The following is a 17,461-nucleotide window of genomic DNA, read 5'->3' on the forward strand; positions in this document are numbered from 1 at the left end:
TTTAATTAACAATAAACCACATAGACCAAGGTCCAATGACCTAGTATCGTCTCAGTAGTGTACCTCCATAGCTTTCGTCAAATTTGACAGGTGCCACATCCACCTATGGGGTTTCAGCCAATCAGATGGGCATGCCCAAGCCACGCCCACTCTTGCCTCTTTTGATGATATCATCATCCAAACCATGCCCATTCCCCACCCCCTTGGATAATGTCATTGGATATTACATCTTGACCCTGCTCAAGTCCCATCCCTTTTACACAGCCATACCCGTCCCCACCGTATTTGCTTAGCCCGCTTGTCATGAAACACCTAGCCACCTGCCTGGGGTTACCCCACAGCCACTTAGAGGGTTTATCCCTAGAACAGCTCAGGGTCCGCCTGCACCTGCTGCTTGTGCTCTACACTAGCATCCTACTCCCACCGACTGGGTCACTACCGCCTCTGGGCGAGTCTCCTGCTCTCAAATTATCCCCAGTGATTTCTAGTTTACTGGAGGCTACACTCCCAGTGGTCCCACAGTTCCCAGAAACAACTTCTAGATTTCAGCCAATCAGAAGCGAGGACATGCCCAAGCCATGCCCATTCTCGCCCCTTTTGATGACATCACTGCCCAAACCACGTCCAAACCATGTCCACTCCCCACCCCCTTGGATGTTGTCACTGGATATTACATCTTAACCCTGCCCAAGCCATACCCCTTTTACACAGCCACGCCCCTGTCCTGCCTTATTTGAATAGCCTGCCTGTCACAAAATGTCTAGCCACCCGTCTGAGTTTACCCCGTGGCCACTTAGAGGGTCTATCTCCAGCACAGATCAAGTCCACCTGCACCTTCCGCTTGTGCTCTACACTAGCACCCTCCTCCCACCGACTGGGTCACAACCACCTCTGGGTGAGTCTCCCGCTCTCAAATTATCCCAAATGATTTCTAGTTTACTGGAGGCCACACTCCCCGTGGTCCCACGGTTCCCAGAAAGCACTCACAGACCCAACACACAAACCACCAGGATCCTTTATCAGTCCAGACAGGCAGGGTGAACAAACAAATGTGTTTATTCTCAGCACTTGGACAGAAAATATGCAATCAGCAAACAATAACAGGTAACTGAAATATGAATCCATTATAACACTAACTAAACATCTGTTGACTTCCTAGAAAGTACCTGGGGAGATCAGGACATATAGCTGCTCACCGGTTATCAAATATATCTGTTTTACAGAGCTTCAGCTAAGAGCTTTCTCTCTCTCTTCTCCCGGGCTGAAACTGGGGCAAAAGCCAATACAATTCAAATGAAAAAAGCTCCTGGGCCAATCAGAGCCCAGTTAACTACATTTTTAAAAAGCTGGTTACATCACTACAGGCATTTCCTTTATCTATGTTAACTAAAGAAGGGAAAGGTCAGTTATTTGTAACAGCTTAAAACATAACATGCACTGCCTGCTGGCCAAACTAAAGAAATGCACTTCAAGATTTAATAAAGGCAGTTTTACAGGCTTAAAACATACTGTTCTGTCACACTGCCCAAACCCCGCCCCCTTTTGCATAGCCTGTCCTTTTGGTGATGTCACACAGGAAGCATCATAGCCACGCCCCATTTTCAAGATGGCAGCCACCACTGTATGCATAATGTCACTTCCTGTTTCCACTACTAGCCACCATCTTGGATGGGGTCATATGACAGGAAGTGACATCAACCCCCCCCCCCCCCCCCCCAACACTGCCCCCTATAGCCTCGGCAGAATTTAGTCGCGCATGTGCACCTTGAACTTCTTCCTCACAGGAATGAAAACAGACATTTTTGTTTTCTTTTCTTATCAACATGGACAAAAAAGCGTTCTACATTAGAGTCCCTAGCAATGCATCTGCGGACATTTTCCTACAAAACACCAGTTCTAATTTTACAGTACGTTTCGCAAGACCTCTGGATCTACAAGGCTCTTGGGAAGTGGGTTTGACGGAAATACAATATCCACACACGTGGGACAACGTTACAAAAGACCAATTTTACGTCTGCATGGTGTATAGCTTACTGGATGAAACATTTGTAGCACAGAGAGGTTATTACTCAAGGGTGGAAAGTTTAACGGAGAGTATGAACGATGACATTGTCATTTGCTATGATAAGCAACCACTGTTAATCTCTTATGACCCCGTCATGAGTAGAACCATCATGAGAAATTCAGGTGCACCGGCGCTCATCTGAGCAGACGAAGAATTAGCGATCATTTTAGGGTTAGAACCTAATGGTTTTACTAGCAGTGTGAGCTAGCCCGCTGACATCACAGCTAGTTTTAACACCTTGTACCTCTATACAGATATCGTGGAGCATCAGTTAGTTGCAGATCATTTTGTACCACTGTTGCTTTGCGTACCAGTTAAAGTAACGAGTTGGTCACCTTCACATATAATAAACCCCATCGATACTACTGCCTTTGAAATAAAAACGGATCAGAACAGGCACGTCTCATTTCGCTACGGGAAGGTGATCCTTAAGCTTCACTTGCAACCTCGGACAGCGAACGTATTTTAATATGGTAGTGATTAAAATTTATGGGAACCCAGCAGCATACAAAGATTATGTAGCCCAGGCTGGCCACGGGCTCCCGGGCTTTTACAGATCATCTGTTATGTATGGAGTGGGGATCGGTGGTGTGTTTCGTAGTCTCTTTAGAAAAGCGCTACCATTACTGAGAAGGGGTTTTGAGATTGTTAAACCGCACATGAAAAGTGCTGCTAAAAACATAGCCAAAGATGTGACGGGTCACGTTACTACAGCCGTTCTGAATAACATTAACTACAATGCCGAGAAGACCAGATCAGGACTAGCGATCATCTGAAAAAGCCCATAAAAAGAAAGAGGAGGGTAGACGCTTTTAAAAGGACCGCCCAAGCCCCTTAAAAGAAAGAAACTGAACTGTGTAGCGTCTCAGAATCCTAAGCGCAAGGCTAAGAAGAGTCGACGCTACAGACCCGGAAGATAATTTTTGAGAAAAATATCTTGGTTTTTGTGCATAATGGCTCGGAAGAATGCGTTAAATCAGAACTGGACCTCTTTCAATTGTCACCCACACAAATCAGTATTGAATAAAGCATTTATGTGCCTTTCTCAGCCTTACTGGAACTGCGCCTCTTGACTTTTACATAGCTGGTTATGGTGAATATTATTTGGATTTGAACAATGCATTGTTGTATCTGATCTTAAAATCATGAAAGAAGATGGACCAGATATCACAGCGGTGGCCAAAGTGGCGCTAGTAAATTATCTGATAGCCTCCCTTTCCAGCCAGCTGGACGTCACGATCGGAGACAGGCTCATCAGTCAGAGCTATAACTGCCACCCTTATAAAGCCCTCATAGAATTGCTTCTCAATAACGGCGAAGGACCCTTCAAAACACAGTTTACGAGCGGTCTGTTTTATAAAGACTTAGCCAGGAGCCACAAGGACAGACCCTGGTGGTTGCAACGTTGGTTTCAACGAAAAGGGCTCACTTTACAGCCGGTAACCTGAAAGTATTATTACTGGGTCATTTACACAGCGATCTGTTTTTTACAAGAAAAACGTCTGATCAACAGGGTAGATGTTAACATAAAACTGACAAGAAATAATGATGCCTTCTGTTTGAGTGGGGATTCCGAACACTGCAAAGTACAGATCCTGTCCGCAGTGCCACCAGGAGTAAGACTGGGTCACGCTAAAGTGCTGTTGAAGTCCAATGTCAAGTATGCCATTGATCACGTAGGACTGAAGGTATTTCGTAGTGCACGTTACCAACCGTGAAAACCTCTTTCTGGGTCAGTTGCCTAAACTCATCATCCTGGGGTTTGTGGACAACAAAGTTTACAAGAAAAACTTCTGATCAACAGGGTAGATGTTAACATAAAACTGACAAGAAATAATGATGCCTTCTGTTTGAGTGGGGATTCTGAACACTGCAAAGTACAGATCCTGTCCGCAGTGCCACTAGGAGTAAGACTGGGTCACGCTGAAGTGCTGTTGAAGTCCAATGTCAAGTATGCCATTGATCACGTGGGACTGAAGGTATTTAGCAGTGCACGTTACCAACCGTGAAAACCTCTTTCTGGGTCAGTTGCCTAAACTCATTATCCTGGGGTTTGTGGACAACAAAGATTACAGCGGGTCCTATGGTAAAAATCCTTTTAATTTTCAACATTACAATATCAACTTTGCTGTATTGTACATGAATGGCAAACAGGTGCCTGGAAAGCCTCTTCAACCGGACTTTGAACACAGTCATTGCGTGAGAGAATACATGTAGGTGGTATAAGTGACTGGTAAACATATGAAAGATAGCGTTTTAATAATCAACCGTCCAAAGTTTTACAGAAGTTATATTTTACTGGTTTTTGATCTTTCACCTGACCAGGAATACGCAAATCACTACTCCTTGATCAAAACCGGTAATCTGTGCACAAAAATCAGTTTTCCGAATGCCCCATACTGTACCAATGATCATCTACAGGGTGTTTGACAATGTAACAGAAGTTTTTTCAGCAAAAAAGTGTCCTGTTTGACTACATGTAAAACAGTGAACACAGTACAGATTTATCACTTGTTGAAGAAGGACCCGTACGCCGCAGAATTCTCTTTAGATGTCTTACCCAACAATTGATTACTCGGGCAGCGCTTGCCATGGAGACTTTTAGCGTTAGTGGTAAATACCCACCCACACGACCAGCCCAGCAAGCACTGGTTAGCCATCTACCTTTCAGAACGGCGTCAGCGAGTTTTTTATTCTGATGGACACCACCCTGATAGTTTAATGTTTTTTAGCAGTACTATTGACTTTTTGCAAAGCTAAACTTCAGAAATGGCAGAGAGTCTCGAAGTCCTCTAAGAAGCACTTGTAAAATGAAGTTACCTTACTGGACTGCAATTTACTCTGGTTGATAGGGTAGGGGGAGGGGGGTTCATTTTTTCTCACTTCCTCCTCCCTCTTAACCGGTGTACGAGGTAACCCCAGGCAGGTGGCTAGGTGTTTCATGGCAGGCGGGCTAAGCAAATACGGTGGGGATGGGTATGGTTGTGTGTTGGAGGGGAGTTTGGTTGGGTTTCGGTACCCGACATAGGGTGGAGGGCTGATGGTGGTTAACTGGATGTTTGCTGTGGTGGGGGGGGGGGGGGGGGGGGGGATGCCTGCCTTGATAGATGGGGCAAGATGTGGGAGTATATGGACTGTGGGTTTTCAGAGACGGGATATGCTGGGTTGGGATTGGAATGTCATGAACAGATATTTTGTATCATTTAGGTGAGATATCATTTTGGAGTATGCATGAAGGGATGTGTGTGGAGGTGGGGGTGTGTGTGGACGGGGCTGCTAGGAGTGTTGGGAGTTGGTTCCTCAATATCCCATTCGGAGGGGGGGGGGTCCCTTCTGTCTGGTGTGGTTTATGTGGGTGGAGGGGTGGGATAGAAAGGTGGGAGGGTATTTGAGTTTGGGAGGAGATGGGGAGATTGGGTACAGGACTTATAGTTATTTATGGGTTCTCATATGTTTAGAGTTCAAAAACATTAACAGTGCTTTGATTGTTGTCTACATGCTCTTGATTACTTCTAATGATGACTTGAAGGTTCAATCCTGGAGAATACCCAGCAGACCGAACCTGGTCAAACTTTGCTCTCCTCACCATCGAATCAGTTACCCATGCGACTCAGAGGTTCTCCAATACCCACTGCAAATTGGACAGCTGTACCTACTTAAATCCACTCCCGACCGCTTCATAGCAGACCTCACATTCCACCTAAACCACATGCTCCAAAAAGGCCTTTTCCTCGAGGAATATGGCAACATCCTACTCACCCCAATACCAAAAGATACCAAGAAAAAAAAAAAAAAAACTCGCCAACTACCGCCCAGTTGCATCTATCCCACTAGTAGTCAAATTGATGGAGAGCACGGTGAACAAACAGCTCATTGATTAGATGGACAAGTTCTCAATACTACATGAATCGCAATCAGGATTTTGCCCCCTCCACAGCACCGAAACAGTGTTAGTCACTCTCCTGGCCAAATTCAAGCAGGAAATAGCTACAGGTAAAAGCATACTTCTCCTCCAATTCGACATGTCGAGCGCATTCTACATGGTAAATCACAATATACTACTAAGACTCCTAGATTACTTCAGGATCGGTGGAAATATACTCAGCTGGATCAAGGGTTTTCTAACCACCAGAACATACCAAGTGAAATCAAACTCAAACATATCACCACCATGGAAAGCAGATTGCGGAGTACCTCAAGGATCACCACTGTCACCAATACTTTTCAACATAATGATGATCCCACTGGCCAAGTCCTTATCCAATCAAGGCCTCAATCCGTTCATCTACGCAGACGATGTCACAATATACATTCCCTTCAGACATGATCTGACAGAAATCACCAATGAAATCAAGCTCGGTTTGAACACCATGGACTCACGGGCTAATTCATTTCAACTGAAACTGAATACTGAAAAAACACACTGCCTCATCCTCTCATCTCAATACAATACGTACAAACCCACTACCATAAACACCCCAGACCACAGCATCCCTATCTCAGATAACCTGAAAATACTCGGCGTTACAATCGACCGCAACCTTACACTTGAGAGCCAAGTGAACTCCACTACTAAGAAAATGTTCCACTCAATGTGGAAAATTAAACGCGTAAAAGTTTTCTTCCCGAGGGAAATATTTTGTAACCTAATACAATCAATGGTACTAAGCCATGCAGACTACTGCAACGGAATTTATGCAGGATGTAAAGAACAACTCACAAAGAAACTCCAGACCGCTCAAAACACAGCAGCCAGGCTGATATTTGGTAAAACACAATTCGAAAGTGTCAAACCCCTCTGAGAAAAACTGCATTGGCTCCCAATCAAGGAACGTATCACCTTCAAAATCTGCACCCTGGTCCACAAAATTATCTACGGCAAAGTCCCAGGATACATGACAGACCTCATAGATCTACCAACCAGAAACACAATCAGACTATCACGAACATATCTAAACCTCCACTACTCAAATTGCAAAGGACTCAAATACAAATCAACCTAAGCATCCAGCTTCTCCTTCATAAGCACACAACTATGGAACGCATTGCCAAAAGCGGTGAAAACAATCTACGACCATCTAAACTTTAGGAAATCACTAAAAACCAACCTGTTCTAAAAGGCATACCCTACCAACCAAAGTGCCTACACTCTGCAACACAGCAAAACCAAAGTTCATAAAGTACATAAGTAATGCCACACTGGGAAAAGACCAAGGGTCCATCGAGCCCAGCATCCTCTCCACGACAGCGACCAATCCAGGCCAAGGGCACCTGGCAAACTTCCCAAACGTACAAACATTTTATACATGTTATTCCTGGAATTGTGGATTTTTCCCAAGTCCATTTAGTAGTGGTTTATGGACTTGTCCTTTAGGAAACCGTCTAACCCCTTTTTAAACTCTGTCAAGCTAACCGCCTTCACCACGTTCTCCGGCAACGAATTACAGAGTTTAATTATGCGTTGGGTGAAGAAAAGTTTTCTCCGATTTATTTTAAATTTACTACACTGTAGTTTCATCGCATGCCCCCTAGTCCTAGTATTTTTGGAAAGCGTGAACAGATGCTTCACATCCACCTGTTCCACTCCACTCGTTATTTTATATACCTCTATCATGTCTCCCCTCAGCTGTCTCTTCTCCAAGCTGAAAAGCCCTAGCCTCCTTAGTCTTTCTTCATAGGGAAGTCGTCCCATCCCCGCTATCATTTTAGTCACCCTTTGCTGCACCTTTCCTTCCCTTGATCCCAATATGCCTGAAACACATGAACCTTATTCGATCACAACATAACCTTGTATTTGTTCTTTACCGGACCTGGTGAATGCCTCTACAGTACTATGTAAGCCACATTGAGCCTGCAAATAGGTGGGAAAATGTAGGATACAAATGTAACAAATAAATAATAAAAAAATAATGTTAAGGGCCTCAATATGCCACAGAAACACCAAAGGTTTTTTAAGGAAATGGCACAACATAGACCACATATAGTCTTTTTACAGGAGACACACCTTCGCCGGGTTCATGAAAGGCTACTCTCTCATAAAATTATCCTACGGCTTATTTTGCCTCCTCTGTAGAGTCTTCTAGGAGAAGGGGAGTGGCCATTCTGGTTCATGCAACGTTGCCAGTTTGGGTTGCTAAATCTAAACGGGACCCGGAGGGCGCAGTTCCTATTTTTACATATTACTATCAATGAGGTAGATGTTACTTTAGCATCTATCTATGTGCCTAATGACCATCAGGAGGGTTTTTATGCTCATGTGAGGGATTCACTTTCCTCCTTTATGCAAGGTTCCTTCATCATCGGTGGAGATTTTACCGCCATGGTGGATTTCGATATGGACCGACTGGAAGGTTCCACAGCTGTTGATACTAAGTTGTCTGCAGCTTTGAATTCCTTATATATTCTTTAGGCTTTCTGGACTTATGGCGTCTTTCCAATCCGCGAGGCCAAGATTACACATATTACTCGCCAATGCATAACTCCTATTCACACATTAATTATATCTTTTTAGATACCAAATTGGTGGAGAGTGGGCCAGAGGCTGGCATAGGTTGTATAACTATATCAGACCATGCTTCGATCTGGGTGTCACTGCATTCCCTTATGGAAGAGATCAAGAGCAAACGCTGGACGTTAAATAACAGCTTGTTGCGGGAAGCTGAAGTGGTGGGAGGCTATAAGAAGGTACTGAAAGAGTATCCAGACAATAACATAGATTCAGGCCCATCCCTTGATAAAGTCTGGGACGCGATGAAGGCGGTGTCACGGGGGTAATTTCTTGCAAGTAGCTAGTAAGCGAGCGCATCTCCAGAGGCAGCGGATGGCTAGCTGTTTAGATAAGATTCAGCGTTTGGAGGCAATTCACAAGGCTTATGGCTCTCCTGAGGCATTGTAGGACTTGCATAGTGCCAGGCTCTATTTGGATTCCATTTACTCTGAGCAACTCAGCCTGTTGTAAGAGCATCATAAGGTACATTCATATGAATTTACTAACAAAGCGGGCTGTACTCTTGCCCTTCGCTTGCGTAAACAAAATGTTGACAGTATGATTGTGCACCTTTGGGGCAGTTCAGGGAGGGTGATAACTACCTCTCCTGAGATACAGCAATTCTATCAATCTTTATATTCGCAAGACTCTCATCCAACTCCAGAGGCTATCGCAGGGTATTTAGCCTCTTGTAACCTGCCTTCGCTTATCCCTGGGCAAGTAGATTTGGATAGGCCAGTGACTCCACTTGAGGTTCAAAAGGTTATTAAGGAATTACCCTCACAGAAATCTCCTCGCTTAGATGGCTTCTCTAATGAGTTTTATAAAACACTAGTAAAAAAGCCCCATTTCTGATGCAAATGAAACGGGGGGCTAGCAAGGTTTTCTTCTGTGTGCATGTGGGAGTGTGTGTGTCCCTGCCCTCTGCCCTCTCTCCCTTCCCCTGTGTTGTCTGTCCTCTCTGTCCCCTCCCCCCTTGGAGTCGAGTCCTTCAGTGTTAAGTTTCCTGCTGTGTTTGTGTTACAGAGATAGTGAGTGAGGGCTTCTGCCCTCTCTCCCCTCCCCCCTCTGAGTCCTTCACTGTTACAGAGAGAGCGATTTGATTTCGTGCTTTGCTGTGTTTTCCTTCACTGTTTGTGTTACAGAGCGAGTGAGGGCGGGGCAGACACTCATGGGGAAACCGGATATCTCTCCCCCTTCACACTTCCAGCTGGAGGCTTCATTTAGAATGTTGGTGGTGCCTTTTATATATAGAGATTTGCTCTAGAGATGGCTCCGTTACTTTCTTACCTTCTTAATCAGCAGAGAACTGGGCCGCCTTTGCTGCCTTCTATGATGGAAGCCTGGATAGCGGTGATAACCAAACCAGATAAGGATCATACTGAATGTACATCTTATCGCCCTATTTCTTTTCTTAATGCAGATATTAAAATACTACCTAAAATTCTGGCTAACCATCTGGCATGCATTTATAATTCATCCTGATCAGGTGGGTTTGTGGACCATAGACAAACTATGGATAATATTAGGCAGATGGTGGACTTGCTGTATCTTGCTAAAAGAGACAAGATCCCTATGTGCCTTCTCAGCTTAGTTGCTGAGAAGGCTATTGACAAGAGTCCATTGGCCTTTTATGTACCAGGCTATGCAATGCTTTGGGATAGACCCAGATGAGATGAATTCAAACTTTTTAATCATTCTCCTCAAGTGTGTGTCCAGGTCAATAGGGGCAACTCTCCACTCTTCCCATTGTTTAGGGGCACCCGAAAGGGCTGCCCCTTATCTCCTATGCTTTTTGCGATGGTTGTGGAGCCCTTTGCTGCAACAGTGCGTATGAACCTGGATATCTCTGGCCTTTGTTTTGATGGCTAAGAACATCAAAATGGCCCTTTTCGCTGATGATATATTGCTGTCTTTGACTCGACCATTGACATCTTTTCCCAATCTTCTCCAGGCTATCGGTGCATACTCTGCTGTTTCTGGATTTAAGGTCAATATGAATAAATCAGAGGCCTTAATTATTACTCTACCTGCACAATTAGTAGAATCTTTGCAGTCCTCCTTTTCTTTTCAATGGGCTATGCTATCTGGGTGTGTTTCTAACCCCACATTTCTCTGACTTATTCTCCGCCAATTATTCTGGCTTGCTTAGAGCAGTCTCGTTGGATTTGGAGAGATGGAAAGATTTGACCCTCTCCTGGTTTGGTAGGAATGCGACCATTAAAATGAATATATTGCTGTGTTTGCTTTATCTATTTCAGGTACTTCCGTTGAAGATGTCAAGGGGGTATCTTTCTACAAGACCGCATTACTAGATTTATCTGGGCGGGTAAATGCACCAGACTACCAAGGTCTTTTCTTTATCAGGATAAGAGGAAGGGAGGCCTGGGGGTTCCTAACATTTCTTGGTACTACTGGGCTGCGCAGGCACGAGCAACCTTAGAATAGTACAATACTCAACCACATAAGATATGGGTTCATTTGGAACAATTTTCTCTAGGCACGTGTCCATTAAGAGCCCTCATGTGGCTTCCACGCAAACACAGATCTTTGGGGACAGGACTATGTCCGGCGATATACACCACCTCTTATTATTGGGATGGTCTTTTCCCAAATCAAGACCGTATTTTATCGTACCTTACACCTATAGCATTCAATCCTCTTTTTCCTCCTGGTACCACGCAAGGGGTTTTCACTTGTTGGTATGCTGCGGGCCTTAGGAACTGGGGACAATTATCTGACGATGTATCTCTGTTAAGCTTTGCCTCACTTGTGCATAAGTACATAAGTATTGCTATACTGGGAAAGACCAAAGGTCCATCGAACCCAGCATCCTGTTTCCAACAGTGGCCAATCCAGGTCACAAATACCCGGCAGGATCCCAAAAATGTACAAAACATTTTATACTGCTTATCCCAGAAATAGTGGATTTTCCCCAAGTTCATTTAATAAAGTCTATGGACATTTTAGGAAGCTGTCCAAACCTTTTTTAAACTCCGCTAAATTAGCCGCCTTTATCACATTCTCTGGCAACGAATTCCAGAGTTTAATTACATGTTGAGTGAAGAAAAATTTTCTCCGATTCGTTTCAACTTTACTACGTTGTAGCTTCATCGCACGCCCCCTAGTCCTAGTATTTTTGGAAAGCGTGAACAGACGCTTCACATCTACCCGCTCAACTCCACTCATTATTTTATAGATCTCTATCATATCTCCCCCTCAGCCACCTTTTCTCCAAGCTGAAGAGCCCTAGCCGCTTTAGCCTTTCCTCATAGGGAAGTCGTCCCATCCCCTTTATCATTTTCGTCGCCCTGCTCTGCACCTTTTCTAATTCCACTATATCTTTTTTGAGATGCGGCGACCAGAATTGAACACAATATTCGAGGTGCGGTCGCACCATGGAGTGATGCAAAGGCATTATAACATCCTCATTTTTGTTTTCCATTCCTTTCCTAATAATACCTAACATTCTATTTGCTTTCTTAGCCGCAGCTGCTGTGGATGAGTTTCCTTTTCTATCCCTGGATAAGTATGCTTATATTCAGATTTCTCACCTTCTCAGGAAGCCCTCTATCCGATCTACGATCATGTGAGAATGTTCTTTTTTTAGTTAGAGGACCCTTTGTGAAGACTCCAAAACTACGAGAGGTCTGATCACATGCTTGTACAAATTTCTAGGTTTGCAGTTGCCCATATATATTCTCCATAGGCGGAACTGGAAACATGAACTTGGTCTGGAGCTGCGAGATGATGAATGGAAGGCCCTTGAGAAGGACTTGTCAAGGGTGTCTCTCTATGTGCCTTTTAAGGAAAATGCAGTTAAAGTACTATTTAGATGGTACCTGACCCCTGCTAGACTCCGACACATATTCCCAGGATTGTCAGGTGTGTGCTGGTGGGGCTGTGGTGAACCTGGTACAATGGGGCATGTATGGTGGTCCTGTGTTAAAATTTGTGTATTTTGGAAAACCATTTCTTACAGATTGCAGAAGTGGGTGGCATGTTCTATACCATGGAAGCCAGTGTTTTTTCTTTTTCCTAAGAAAATACCGAGTTTGAAGCCCCCGCAGGCCACTTTGGTGCAACATGCCATGTGTGCGGCTCGGGTGACTGGGGCCGCTCACTGGAAAAAACAGTCACCTCCACCTATACCGAAATGGCTTAATAAACTGTGGTATATTTGTGAAATGGAACGCTTGGTAGCAGAGCGCAGACATCAGAGGTGTAAATGGGAATCTGATTGGGAACCCTTTATCCTACATTACTCAGTTTGAATCAGTCAGGCTGACTTGTATAAAACATTCTATGGATGTGGGAGGGAATTTTGCTGTACCTATTTATTTAGTTGGGGAAGGGAGGGGATAAGTATTCCATGTACTACAAATTGTCTCCTAAAAAGTTTTGACGTATCATTCACTCTCTTTTACAAGTGAGGGCTGGAAAGAATGTTGTTTTGCTGGATTGTACTATGTAAGCCACATGGAGCCTGCAAAAAGGTGGGAAAATGTGGGGTACAAATGTAACAAATAAATAAATTGTATCTGTCCTTTGGATGTATTTTCTATATGTTGATATAGACAAGCTGGTAGAATTTTCTCTGTGTTGATATAGAGTTGTTGTTCATGGCATTCTGTGTATGGTTTCTTTCCCATGCTTTTACTGCTAGTAAAGACTTCTTATAAAAAAAAAAAAAAAGAAAAAGAAGAAGTTCAAGCAAATGCCTGTTGCTCATGCCTCCAATTACCATTGAGGCATACTGAGTTTAGCCAGGGAGCTCATGAACTCCTCCCAACCTCTGGGTTTCCTCTGTTGGGAAAAAGGATGTGTCTGCGTAGCCCGCGAACTAGGTCGCGATTAGAACCACTGACGGGGTACCCTTGTATACAGAAGTCCCACTCGCACCCTAGGTCACCACATTCTTGTTCCTGGATAGCTTACTGAGCAACACTTTGGCATTTTTCCTGTAATGCGCACAAATTCCTTTTAACATTTCTTGAACAGGGTCAGGAGGTCCACTATTAAGTAGTGATGCCTCCATCTGTTTAGGACTTTGATCGGGGAGATACAGGTTTATTTTTTTCTCTTTCCCTTTCACCCTGTCTGGCAAACGACAAGTAGCGCTGTAATACGGCTGAATAACATTTGGCCTTTTCATAGTCAGTTAGTCCAGAACTTTGAAGAATACCGCCCCATTTCTTCATCAAGCCTTTGAACGGCATCCATCCTAATATTTTCATGGGGTGCCAGAGGACCTCTTAAATGATCGAGCTGCCAGCTAGGGACCAAGTACATATTTTCAGCATACTGCATTACCGATAAGGCGAAGCTTAGCATGGGTCTGATAAAACCCCCAGACTGAGTCACCAGCTTCTTCTTTGTTTCAAGAGCTATCCTTTTGTCCCAGAGACTCTTTATTGCATGCCTTTGTCTTTTCAGGACGCTAATCTGGTGCTGTGATAACGGTATGTTGCATTTCAGAGAGTTTAGGGCTATCTCCGCTATAGCCGCTATTAAGTCATCCAAAGTGATACCAAAGATGGCCTCTCTCTGGTGGGAAACAGCCTGAACTAAAAACTTTGAAAACTCCAGGTTCCTCTTCAGACGAAAAGACATGTTGCTGCCTGTGAGAGCAAAATTACAATATGGGGAAAAAGTGTCAGGGCACAGTCTCCACTAAAAGCTTTAAAAACTCCAGGTTCTTCTTCAGACACTAGACATGTTGCTGCGTGTGAGAGCAAAATTACATGTGGAAAAAGTGACTCATCACTTCTTTTTATAGGCGCCCACTGTTTTCTCACCACATACAACCGTCAACACGGGGAGAAAGATGTTCATCCTCAATCTGTAAGCCTTGGGCGTCAATGCATTCAAATCCATGACAAAATAGCCGTATGGTTTTCTGGTAGCATCTTCAAAGGTCTTGAGAAAGAAATGCATCTTGCCCAGATACATTTGTCTGGCAAGAACAGCTATTTGCTGTTTATCTCTTGGATTCTTACACAATACCATATATTTTGTATTTAAGATGATGGTATGACTTGTTCTGCCTTGACAAAAAATGTTTTGGACGATATATATAATACATTTCTGTGGTGTGTATATTTGGTAAAGGCTTTTTCTATCTCCTCATTTTTACAACCGGTCTCCATAAAATCATCGACGATGACCAGATTTACTTTATAGGGCGGAAACAACAGGTCATCATTAAATGTCACCGGCAGTGAATCCATAAAATGTATAAACAGGTAAAGACAATTCTTCACACATAGTTTGCCAACAGGTGTAACACCATACAATTTGATTGCGTTTCATGCTGAATGTATGAGTGGCGTGTACTAACAATTTTTTAACAAAGAAACTTTTACCAATATTGTAGGGCTCCCAAATGATGCACGAGAAGGGATGGCATAAGTGCGTGTCAAACTCAGCGATAGCGAGAATGTAAACTCTCGACCTCCTCCAGATCCTGCTTAGGATTATATTGTACATAACTTCACAGGGCACCCCACATTTCAACACTACAGGGTGGATGGGAAGCTGTATAAGAGGAAGCTGTATAAAGGGGAGGGGCAGGGGGCATAGGATTAACTGGAAAAAAGAAAACCACTCAGAGGTGGGGTTCAATGTATTTAGTCCCTTGCATTTTTTCTGTCTTACTTCAGCCATTTAGGGCACGATCTCTCTTGAAAAGAGGAGAGAGGCCAGCTCTTGCATCCCTTTGAAAGAAAACAAATGCCTACTTTCTTTCCTGTGAGACAAGAAACAGCTTTAAAAAGTAAGCATGAGGTATCCTTTTGAAAGAAAAAATTTGATACGAAGAAGAAAACAAAAATGTGTTTTTACTTCCTGTGAGAAAAAAGGTTACGGTGTGCATGCGCGACTAAATTCGACTAAATTCCACCAAGGCTGTAGAGGGCAGTGTTGGGGGTGGGGAGGGGGGGTTGACATTACTTTGTCACATGACCCCATCCAAGATGGTGGTTAGTAGTAGAAACAGGAAGTGATGTGATGCATACAGTGGTGGCCGCCATCTTGAAAAGGGGCATGACTATGACATCAGTTCATGGCATCACCAAAAGTGTGGGGCTTGGGGGCAGGAATATGCAAAAGAGGGCAGGGTTTTTTGGACGGGCTATGCAAATAAGGTGGGGCAGGGGGCACAACTGTGCATAAGGGGCAGGAAGAGTGGGGTCAAGATATATCTGGTGACATCAAAGGGGCGGGGAGTAGGTGTGACTTGGGAATGGGGGCAGGGAGTGGATGTGGCTTGGAAATGGTTTGGGCTGTGATGTCATCAAACAGGACAGGGAGTGGGTATGGCTTGGGTGTGCCCTTTATTCTGATTGGATACCTGGAAGTGGGTGTGACACCTGTCAAATTTGACAAAAGCTATGGAGATACACTACTTTTCTCCAACAATGATGAATTCAGGTCATAAATACCCAGTAGATCCAAAAAAGATGATCAAATTTCTCATAATTCATTTCCACGGTTAATCAATAGTTTTCTTGAGTTACCTAGCTACATTTATTTTTAATGGACTTACCAAGGAAATTGTCCCAACATCTGCTGAACCCGGTTATGTTATTTGCCCTGATCCCTCTGGCAACAGATTCCACAGCTTAATAGTATATACTACATGAAATAAAACGTTCTACTTTTTGTTTTCAATCTAGTGACCTAGTAGATTATTAATGCTTTGGCTTGATAGAGCCACGGAAAACCCCTTTGCGCATTACTGGCAAAATAACGTTTGTTTTAGACTGGCTACAACAGCTACAACCAGTCTAAAGCAAATGTTCCCAGCATGGTGAGCTCTGTGCATCAGGCCCATAGTGTTTATTTAAAAGGGAAAGTGTACACATGGGCAGGGCAGCAACTAGGCACTAACACTAGTTCTATAGCAATGCCCTCTTTCTATGTATGCACTTTTTGCACATGTGAGGTCACAATTTTACAGACACCCTTCTGTTTATGTACAACAGGCTTTACATTTTGAAAACATCTTTGTAAAATTACTACCTTAAAAGGCAACATGTAAAAACATAAGAGCAAAGTATTAAAGTTGGTTATATACAACATTAAAATTCACAAAAAATCTTTATTTATGAATCATAGGCAAAGATCACAAGAAGATCAGTCAAGAAAGAGAATATCTAAAGGAACACAAAACACAAAGACTACATGGCCAATGAAAAATGTCTATTTTCCCTTCTTTCTGCAATATTACATACACTAACTTGTCCTCAGCCTTTATTCATGTTTCCCCACCATTAAGTATTTTTGGTGCTTATCCCAAATTTTGATACAATTTTGATGCTCTACATTTCATGCCAAAGTGGGGAGTAATATTTAATTTTGTTGAAGTTCACAAAAAAAAAACAAAAAACAAGCATATATAAAATGGAAGTTTACAGAAAATATTTGGATCCTGTGAAATCAGTGTGCTTGCCCCAGTAATAACGAGCACATGAGTAAAAAAGGTCATGCCTCTGGCTTGGTAGACAAATGCATTTAACCTTACCTCATCTTCAATATCAATGAATGGACTCATGTCCAGGTCTTCTGGAAAAGTCATGCGATCATTCAGTTTAATTCTGTGCATTGTAGTGTAATCAAAATCAAACCTCTTCAGCTGAAGGGTCAGGAGATATGGAAAGTGCAAAAATCTCAGGCCCTGTATGAGAAAAGTAACCCATATGAGTGGAGGGTTAACCTAGTAGTTAACATATAACATAAGAGTAGCCATATTGAGTCAGACCAATGGTCCATCTAGCCCAATATACTGTTTTCCAAACAGTGGCCATGGCGGTCAGGTCACAAGTACCTAGTAGAAACCAAAATTGTGGCAACACTCCATATTACAAATACCAGGGCAAGCAGTTTTTTCCCATGTCTGTCTCAATAGC

General features: G+C 43.4%; 1 protein-coding gene across 4 annotated transcripts in view; it reads right to left on the reverse strand.

Moving 5' to 3' along the window:
* Positions 1-17,461, reverse strand: part of USP47 (ubiquitin specific peptidase 47) — a 309,973-nt gene that overhangs the window by 142,225 nt on the left and 150,287 nt on the right. For all 4 annotated transcript variants that reach the window (XM_030200979.1, XM_030200978.1, XM_030200980.1 and 1 more), the window contains exon 10: positions 17,077-17,229. In XM_030200979.1, coding sequence (XP_030056839.1) covers positions 17,077-17,229 — 153 coding nt within the window. The remainder of the gene's footprint in view (positions 1-17,076; positions 17,230-17,461) is intronic.

Source organism: Microcaecilia unicolor, chromosome 4 (genome assembly GCF_901765095.1).
Source record: "Microcaecilia unicolor chromosome 4, aMicUni1.1, whole genome shotgun sequence".
In the NCBI taxonomy this organism is placed as follows: Eukaryota; Metazoa; Chordata; class Amphibia; order Gymnophiona; family Siphonopidae; genus Microcaecilia; species Microcaecilia unicolor.